The sequence below is a fragment of the Megalobrama amblycephala genome, linkage group LG20, assembly GCF_018812025.1.
Source record: "Megalobrama amblycephala isolate DHTTF-2021 linkage group LG20, ASM1881202v1, whole genome shotgun sequence".
Lineage (NCBI taxonomy): Eukaryota > Metazoa > Chordata > Actinopteri > Cypriniformes > Xenocyprididae > Megalobrama > Megalobrama amblycephala.
Window position 1 is genome coordinate 8,039,561 of NC_063063.1, and position 9,652 is coordinate 8,049,212.

Consider the following 9,652-nt stretch of genomic DNA (forward strand, 5'->3'; position numbering starts at 1 on the left):
CAGCAGTCATCCGGGGTTGGGTTTGTAAACACCAGGCTTTGCACCATTCAGAACTGAGAATGACTTTTCAATTCCAGTTCATTTCCTCAATTTGAATTGTGATCACAGAATGCAGACTTTTCATTCCATTTTGGAATATATTAATTAGTGTTTCAATCTATGGAAATTTGAAACAACTTTATATATCTGTCATATTTCATAACTTATATTTTAGTGGCTCATGGAGGAAAGAGACTTCATTTCCCACAATGCACCAGTTTACTCCACATATTATGCAATCAACATTACCTAATTATTTTAATATCTGGAAACAAAGTGCTCCATGTAAAAATTAAAGTCTGTTTTGATTTCTTTGTTAATGGTTTTGACAGTATTGAGCTTACTGTAATGAGAAAAAAAAAATTCTATGTATCAGGGAACAAACAGTCAATGTTTTACCACAAAACTAGCACTGGACTAATGAAATGATGAGTTTTGTGCTTTCAACATACCGGTCAGCATGTGGCAATTTCATTTAAATTGACTTTAAGTCAAAGAGAACCAATTTCATAAATTGTCTTTCCTTTGATAAATGCATTTGAAGCTTTCATATGAAAACCAGCAAATGCATTACTCCAATAACAATGTCCCAGACAGAACAGACTGAACTTAATGTTGAAATAAATCAACATCAGATTCATAATCATGAAATAGTGTTACAAAGCTTGTGTACATTAAATAAAGTTCTAAATTAGGTCAAGATTACGTTCAGTAACAAAGATTCAGTTTTTGTGTTTTATTAATTCTGAGAAAAAAAAGTCAGAATTGTGAGTTATAAACTCAAAATTGTGAGGAAAAAAAAAAAAAAATCAGAATTGCAAGACATAAAACTGCAATTGTATGGAAGCTTGTTTCCGCCACTAAATAAAAAAGGTATAATAGCGACTTTTTATCTCACAATTCTGACTTTTTTCTTGCAATTGTGAGTTTACAACTCACAATTCTTTTTTTTCTCAGAATTATGAGTTATAAAGTCAGAATTGTGAGATATAAACTTGCAATTCTGAGAAAAATGTTCCCTCATTATTGGACTTTATAACTTTCAATTGCAAGTTTATATCTCACAATTCTGAGAAAAGTCAGAATTGAATTTATGTCTCACAATTGCAAGTAAAAGTCAGAATTGCAAGTTTATATCTTGCAACTTGTGTTTATAACTCACAATTCTGACCTTACTTCTTGCAATTTTGAGTTTAAATCTTGCAGTTCTGAAAAAAAATAAATAAATTACAATTACATTTTTTATTGTTTATTCTGTAGTGGAAACAAGCTGCCATAGAGGTGTATGTGATAATCAACTTTTGGCATTTTTTTTTCCTCTACAAAGTGGAAAGAAAAAACAATCATGCTAAGTGAGAAACAATTTATTTTTGAATACATTTGGGTGATGACAATAAAGCAACTTAAAGACACAAAAAAACTGCAGATTATAGAGTTGAATGTTTACTTCCAGAGTTTCTTGATGGACATGTTTTTCTCACTGTCTTTCTGCATCACCTGTGAAAATATAGTAAATTATAAATAAAAGATATCCATGAGGATTGGCAGGTTAAAATATTATTTGTACTAAAAGCACAAATCGAAAAAAGAACATGTTTTCAGTACCTTTGCAACTGCCATTTCAAAATCCTCCTGGGTAACGTGGACTCTCCTCTCTCTCAGGGCGTACATCCCTGCCTCTGTGCAGACACCCTGTCAGACAAGCACAAATAAAAACAGCTTACATTGATGCTGATTTCAGCACTGCTTCTCCTGAATAAAGTGCCGCAGAGATGGTCATAAATTACTGGAAATGATCGCAGCACTGCATGATGCAGGTTGAGCCAGTGACCTTACCTTGACCTCAGCACCAGACGCTCCTGGCATCAGCTCGGCAATCTTGCGCAGGTTAATACCACGCGTCAGGTTCATTTTACGGGAGTGGATCTTCAAAATGTCCAAACGGGCCTGCAGAGAACAACATAACGCTTGTGAGGATACTGCTAGTATTTATGCCTTCAATATTAGAGTCATACAAATACAGGAATGACAGAAGAATCAGTATTTCATTGTCAAGATGATACAGAAAATTAAAAAATGTATATAATGATCTCAGCTTACCTCTTCATTGGGAGGAGGAAATTCAATCTTCCTATCAATGCGGCCTGGTCGAAGCAGCGCTGAGTCTAGAATGTCAATACGGTTTGTTGCCATGATAACCTGAAGGGAACAAGAAAATATTCAGTAAATTCAGACATTACTTATAGAAAAAATTATAAAATTCCAGCTGGAGCCAAGCATAGCAATGGCATAAATGTAAGTTTGAGTAGTTTTGTGCGGTCACAGCACCCCTGGTGGTGATGCCTGGAAAGTCAGCTTAATGAGTAGGTAGTGCTGCAAACAAATGTATGTAGTAAAAAAATAAATAATAAATGAAGGAAAAACACTCCACTCCACCCCCCCCCCCCCCCCCCCCCCCCCCCCAAACATTATTATTATTATTATTATTATCTTTATTATTTGTTTTAATCTTATTTAGACTAGTTTTATCAAAGTGACTCTGGAGATGAAGGTCATGTGTTTATGCATTCATACAGTGAGACAGCAGATGCTGAAAACAGCAGGAGTGTCACACATGCTTGAGTATGTGTAGAGGATGAAACGGCGCCACTCATTCACACGCACAAGTAGATTTAATATTTAAATAGCAGTCTTTTTGCACTTTAATATTCACAACACTACAGCCCTACACATACATACAGCCCTACTTTTGATTTATTCATCTAAAATGTGACAAATTCTGTGACATTCCATACTGTAAATTCCATTTTTATGACTTCCACATCATGGAAACATAGATGCCTATACAAGATGTATGGTAAATCTTGGAATATTAGTAGTATTCTAATTTGTAGCTGTCACACAGAACCGTGGTTTGTACTATTGAAGTCAAGTGGGTGCCATCAACTGTCGGGTTAAATACCTTCTTTTGTGTTCAGCAGAAGAAAGAAATGAGTAAGTGAGTAAGTAATGACAACATTTATTTTTGGGTGAACCTATCCTTTTAAAGCTTTCTCTCTGCAAAGGCTTCTAAAACCAGAGACCTCTGATGTTAGGATCAGCACACAGTTTACAGATATTTGCTTCTCACCTTGATGTTCTTGGTGGCCTCAAATCCATCCAGCTGGTTGAGGAGCTCCAGCATAGTTCTCTGCACCTCACTGTCTCCTCCTGATCCGCCCTCCAGCCGAGAAGATCCGATGGAGTCGATCTCATCCATGAAGATGATGGAGGGCGCATGCTCCCTGGCCATGACGAACAGCTCACGCACCATACGAGCTCCTGAAAATCAACACAGACCACATGTTGAGCCAAATTAGGACAAACGAATCCAGCTTGGAGAAATTAGACTGATTTTTTTTGGTTTAATTTTCCAATTTCAGAGCTATCGAATGGCTTCAGAAAACTTTGGAATACAGCAGATTTGGCATTTAAACTGTTCTGATGCAAGAGCATTCTTTTAACAAAAGAAAGTCAGACAGGGATCTATAGCACAAGCACTTCACTCGCATTTGAGGGTGTGTAAATTGTGGGATAATTTTCATTTTTGGGTTAACTATCCCTTTTAATATAGTTAAGCATGAATATTAAAAAAAACCCACATTATTTGATCAATTTTTGTTGCATCCTTTAAAGGATAAGTCCACTTTCAAATATAATTTTCCTGATAATTTACTCACCCCCATGTCATCCAAGATGCCCATGTCTTTCTTTCTTCAGTCAAAAGAAATGAAGGTTTTTGATGAAAACATTCCAGGATTATTCTCCTTATAATGGACTTCAATGGACTCCAAATGGTTGAAGGTCAAAATGACAGTGCAGCTTCAAAGGGCTTTAAATGATACCAGACGAGGAATAAGGGTCTTATCTAGCGAAATGATCTTTCATTTTCAAAAAAAAAAAATACAACTGTATATGCTTAATAAACACAAATGATCGCCTTGCATGTGCTTCCGCTTTCCGTATTCTTCAAAAAGCTTACGCTGTATGTCCTATGCCTTCCCTATTTTTTTGAAAATGACCGATTGTTTCGCTAGATAAGAACCTTATTCCTCGTCTGGTTTCGTTTAAAGCCCTTTGAAGCTGCACTGAAACTGTAATTTTGACCTTCAACCATTTGGAGTTCATTGAAGTCCACTATAAGGAGAATAATCCTGGAATGTTTTCATCAAAAACCTTAATTTCTTTTCGACTGAAGAAAGAAAGACATGAATCTCTTGGATGACATGGGGGTGAGTAAATTATCAGGAAAATTTTATTTGAAAGTGGACTAATCCCTTAAAATTTTAATGAGCTCCTAAATTTTTTCAACTAAGGAGCATGTGTGCTTCTTGGGAAAAAAACCGAAAACACATGAAGACTTGTAATATGATTTAGATTTGTCTGGAAGCCCACCAACCTTCTCCTATGAATTTCTGCACCAGCTCTGATCCAGACACCCTGATGAAGGTGCAGTCGGTGTGGTGGGCCACGGCTCTGGCTAACAGGGTCTTTCCTGTTCCAGGAGGTCCATACAGCAGCACACCCTGCAGACCAACACACATTTTAAAATATGAAGCACGTAAGGCGGCCCAACTGACCTACTATTGAGAAGATCGCATTTTTTTACGGCATGATTGACCTGATAAGTATGTGCCATGCTATAACTTGCCTTGGGTTGTGCAATTCCTAGAGCCTCAAACAATTCTGGGTGCTTGACTGGAAGCTCAATCACTTCCTTGATCTCTTTAATTTGTTTGTCCAGCCCTCCTATCATCTCGTATGTAGAATCTGGCACTTTTTCCACCATCATCAGTGACACGAGTGGGTCCACTTTGTTTGGCAGGATTTTGTGAAGCGTGTAACTGTCATTACGAAGTGCTACACGGCAATTTGGAGTTACCTAGTGGAAATAAGAATTTAGTTCACTATCAGAGTTAATACAAAACAAGCTACAATATAAGTAAAAGTATTTTATATGTACAGTATGCATACATATGCATAAGCAATAAGGTACTAGAGGCTTTATCATGAATAAGTGAATAAATTAGGCACGACACGAAGTGGAGTGTCTGCAACCCCTTCAGCTATGACATATTCACGATACAGCACTAGCCCTGAGTACCTTATTGCTTTTCTAAAAAGGTTACCACACAATACAAATATTAAAGAGAAAACTATGTATCAATGCAACTTTCATGAAGTAAACTTTTAATAAAAGCCTTCCTTACGCCGGAAAAAATAGTCCCTGACCATGACCAGCAACAGAAGTTACATTATTACGCCATTAGATGGCAGCAAAGACTGTCTTTATGAGTGTGTCAGTCGGTAGCAAAGACTTTTATATTGAAAAGACTGAATTGTTGTGAACACGGAACAAGACGCAACTGACAAATGCTTTGACTAGTGCTGTCAGTCATGGGAAAACCCCTTAACTGTTAAAAGGACAAGATAATACATCGGACATTTAAACAGATTTTTTAATTATGAACATAGAACTGACCTGAAGGAAAATGCTAAATCTAAATGCAGGTAATAAACTTCACTCACTCGATCTTTTTCCTCACAATACTCTTCTACATAATACAGTAATGAACAAAACCAATTGAGAAAAAAAGTTTACACTGCTAAGAGTGGTTGCTAAGGGTGTTGTGTAGTGATACACAGAACTGTTGGGTGAAGCGGTCATAGCCATGTTTTATCGTGAATAAAACAGCTATTGACCAATCAGAATCAAAGACAGGAACTAACTGTTTTATACACATATACATATTATATATAATTTTTTTCTGTTTTATGACCCCTATATTCCAGGTCACTTAAAAAAGTAGTAGTACACCTCTACCATGAGGTATCATTCTTGACTGTAAAACTGAGGGCTGCACGAATAATTGCAATTTAATCGGCATCTCGATTTCTGCTTACGATTAAGCAAGCATAACCGTCCACCGTTTAGATCCCCCTGAAAGCGTTTTTTCCCCATTTGACATTTCCATGATCTTGCACTGATAACAAGCCTCCACAAGCTTTCATGCTTGGGGTTGCCAGATGTTAAGAGCTAAAATCCCCCAATCTCTTAGACTGATAACATTTCCTGCCCAGTGTTTTACTTTATCTTCTCAACTCTCTGCACTGCAAAAAAAAGTGCTGATTATCTGAAAATATGACAATTATGTAAAATACCGGTCAAAAGTATGGAATAATGATGATTTTTTTAATATATATGTTTTTGAAAGAAGTCTGTTATGCTCAAAAATATAAAGCAGCAAAACTGTTTTCAACATTGATAATAAGAATTCAGCAAATCAGCATATTATAATGATTTCTGAAGGATCATGTGACACTTAAGACTGGAGTAATGATGCAGAGTAATCACTGGAATAAATTATATTTTAAAATATATTCAAGTAGAAAACACAAAGTATCACAAGTAAATTTTCACAATATTGCCATCTTTTTGATCAAATAAATGCAACATCGGTGAGCATAAGAGACTTCATTCTTAATTATTCTAAACTAAATCCCTTGCAATATTCTGCTCAAATGAAAAAGTAACAGTCTGTTTCTTCAGGCAGATTGTGCTATTTGTTGTGACTAAATCTGCAAGCAAACCTTCTCAGTCACAAACTTTAATAGATCCAAAATGAATCTCAACTATATTGTTTGTGACTGTGGTTGCTGAATAAATGCACTTACTCCACCTCTGTGCCACAAAACAAATCTTTTTTTTTTTTTTTAAATAGAAAAATATTAAAATAATTCAGAATTATTGGAATTAATATTCGGAATTTCACTGTTTCAGCTTTTGAAGAGAAGCTTCTTACCTGTTTTAACAGTTTTTATAATGTAAAAAGTGTGTTAATGTATAGTAAATAATATACCAGGTAACTAGACAAGGTAAAATAAACCACTGTGTATGAGATCTCTTGAATTGTTCCTATGTGAAAGTACAATAATTCTGATGAAATGTAAAATGAAATTTCTCAAATGAGAAAAATCATGTGATTATCAGCTTAACCTATTATCATGCAGCCTTAGTAAAACCCAAAACACTTACATCATTTATATCAATGTTCTTATCCACATCCACCACAAACTTTCCTTCAGGATGCACCTAAAAACAAAGCATAAATATACAAATGAATAAGCAGCCTCAGCACTGATCGTACTCATGAGAAAAGCAGGAAATAATGGCTGCCAAACCTTGACCAGCACTTTCTTCTTGTCCATGGCTCTCACCACCTCTCCTACATAAGACCCCTGCTCCTGCAGTAACTGAAGCTCCTCACGCAAGAGGCGCACTAAAGGAAACAGTGCAAAACACATCGTGTCATGCCATACTGAAGATATTTTTAGCATATGGATCTGAACACCAAAAGATGACATTCATAAAAAAAGTTGGCTGAAAGAGCTTTACCCTTGGCATTTAACTCGTTCCTTTGAGCCTGCAGACGTCTGAGATTTTGGCTTTTATCATTCACTGTCAACTGAGTAAAGAGACAAGCACATTTAGACACAACTTACCTTTGTGAAAAAGAATTGCACTTGATGAAATTACACACAGATGTACTTAAAGGATTAGTTCACTTTCAAATAAAAATTTCCTGATAATTTACTCACCCCCATGTCATCTAAGATGTCCATGTCCTTCTTTCTTCAGTCGAAAAGAAATTAAGGTTTTTGATGAAAACATTCCAGGATTATTCTCCTTATGGTGGATTTCAATGGAGCCCAAACGGTTGAAGGTCAAAATTAGTTTCAGTGCCGCTTCAAAGGGCTTTAAACGATACCAGACGAGGAATAAGGGTCTTATCTAGCGAAACAATCTGTAATTTTCTTTAAAAAAAAAAGAAAATGTATATGCTTTATAGACACAAATGATCGCCTCACAAGTGCTTCCACCAGAACACAATTCCATATCCTTCAAAAAGCTTACGCTGTATGTCCCACGCCTTCCCTATTAAACGTATAGAAAAAAACAGAACTGGTGCTGCGTTCGTTTCAACCGTTTTTAGGTCATTGAAGTCTACTATAAGGAGAAAAATCCTGGAATGTTTTCATCAAAAACCTTCATTTCTTTTCGACTGAAGAAAGAAGGACATGGACATCTCGGATGACATGGGGGTGAGTAAATGATCAGGAAAATTATATTTGAAAGTGGACTAATCCTTTAATTGGGTCAAAAGTCTGAAAAACTGCATTTAATATACATATAAAATAAAAATTCTTATTTAAATGTAAATAAAACTTTTCACAAGGGTTCTTAATATCTACAGAATAAATTGTGTGTCAGACAAACTATAGCATTTCATGGCTATTCTCACCTGAAGCTCCTCGATTTTAGACAGGTAATACTGTCGGAGACCAGAGCCTCCTTTACTCTCCTCAATATCCATCTGCAAAAATTATTATTGACAATAATATCAGTAACATATAACAACGGGGCTATTAATTATCATGTATTGTTACAGTGTCTGTTGGAGTAAAGTGATAATTTATGATGTTTTCTTAAATTATACATTTACCATGTTATGATAAGTATAATGACAAATTTCTCACGTTATGATTAGAGTGATGTCATGATCAGAGATGTGATATTTCTTAAGTATAATCAGAGATTTATTATTTTATTATTAGACACGAAAGATTTCTATTGTTATTATCAGTGATTCTGATAAAATGTTCATTATGTGTCATGCTATATCCAGTTATGCCATGTTATGATCAGTCCCAGTCAGTGACACAATGAGACAGCAAACTCTGCTTCATTCGGAGCAGACGCGTCTTAAATTCAACCATTCTCTTATATTTCTAAACACTACAGTTACAGCAGACTCAATCTATGAAATATGTAATGCTAACGAATAAATTCACAGTTAAATATAGTATTCATGTTAGAAGATTTAACACATAAATACCACTTACTTGATCAATCCCGTCCAACGCCATCTTGAACATACAAACTTCCGCCGTCAGCGGCGTTTTTTCCGCTTTGTTTTCCTCGGGCATGATGCAAGACTTGCAGGATGTGATCTCTAGCGCCACCGACAGGCTGGAGAGACACCCGTTACAACCGCGATGAGTAATGAGGAATTGCTAAACGAACTATATAAATGTTCGAACCTCTGTTGATATTGTACAATATGTCTGCTGAAATCCCTTCTGCTCCCATCCCAAGTCTCCAAAATTGTTTGTACAAGCCCACAGCAAAAGTTATATGCGTAAAAGACAACTCAACAAGTCTGTAGGACAGGTGAGGTATCAATGGAGACCGGTATTTCCAGACTAACCAGGACTACACTACATGCATCAACTTGACTGATGTTTGTCTTTGTCTAACAATCTGCCATCTAGTAGAAAACAGAAATACCTGATGTTCTTACTTCTGCATATTTAATCTAATGATAACATTTGATATTCCAATATCAATTAGTCTGATTAAAAAGAAAATGTCGTTTTTCTTTTTCCTGACATTGTATTTGTGATCATAACATACGTTATATTATGTTCAGTCACATGTGAAATCCCTTTTATGGAAACAACTTTATTGTTTAAAATATTCCAATTTCCCAGTAAAAAAAAAGTACAAAAGGTA

The 9,652-nt window shown here is 35.7% G+C and overlaps 1 protein-coding gene across 1 annotated transcript; it reads right to left on the reverse strand.

Annotated features, from left to right (window-relative positions):
• Positions 1–1,387: 1,387 nt before the first annotated feature.
• Positions 1,388–9,135, reverse strand: psmc5 (proteasome 26S subunit, ATPase 5). Its single transcript, XM_048170809.1, has 12 exons — positions 8,983–9,135; positions 8,382–8,453; positions 7,475–7,544; positions 7,261–7,358; positions 7,115–7,171; positions 4,730–4,960; positions 4,478–4,604; positions 3,170–3,360; positions 2,140–2,238; positions 1,876–1,986; positions 1,645–1,731; positions 1,388–1,536 (listed from the first exon to the last, which is right to left on the reverse strand). The coding sequence occupies exons 1-12, from the start codon at positions 9,064–9,066 to the stop codon at positions 1,483–1,485; spliced, it is 1,281 nt and encodes a 426-aa protein (XP_048026766.1). The 5' UTR covers positions 9,067–9,135; the 3' UTR covers positions 1,388–1,482.
• Between the last annotated feature and the right edge of the window lie 517 nt (positions 9,136–9,652).

Coding starts and splice junctions, on each gene's coding strand:
- psmc5 (XM_048170809.1), bottom strand. CDS start 9,066: ATGCCCGAGGAAAACAAAGCGGAAAAAACGCCGCTGACGGCGGAAGTT. Junction 2,239..3,169: donor AGGCCACCAAGAACATCAAG/GTGAGAAGCAAA, acceptor TGTTCCCTTCAG/GTTATCATGGCAACAAACCG. Junction 1,732..1,875: donor CGTCTGGTGCTGAGGTCAAG/GTAAGGTCACTG, acceptor CTTGTCTGACAG/GGTGTCTGCACAGAGGCAGG.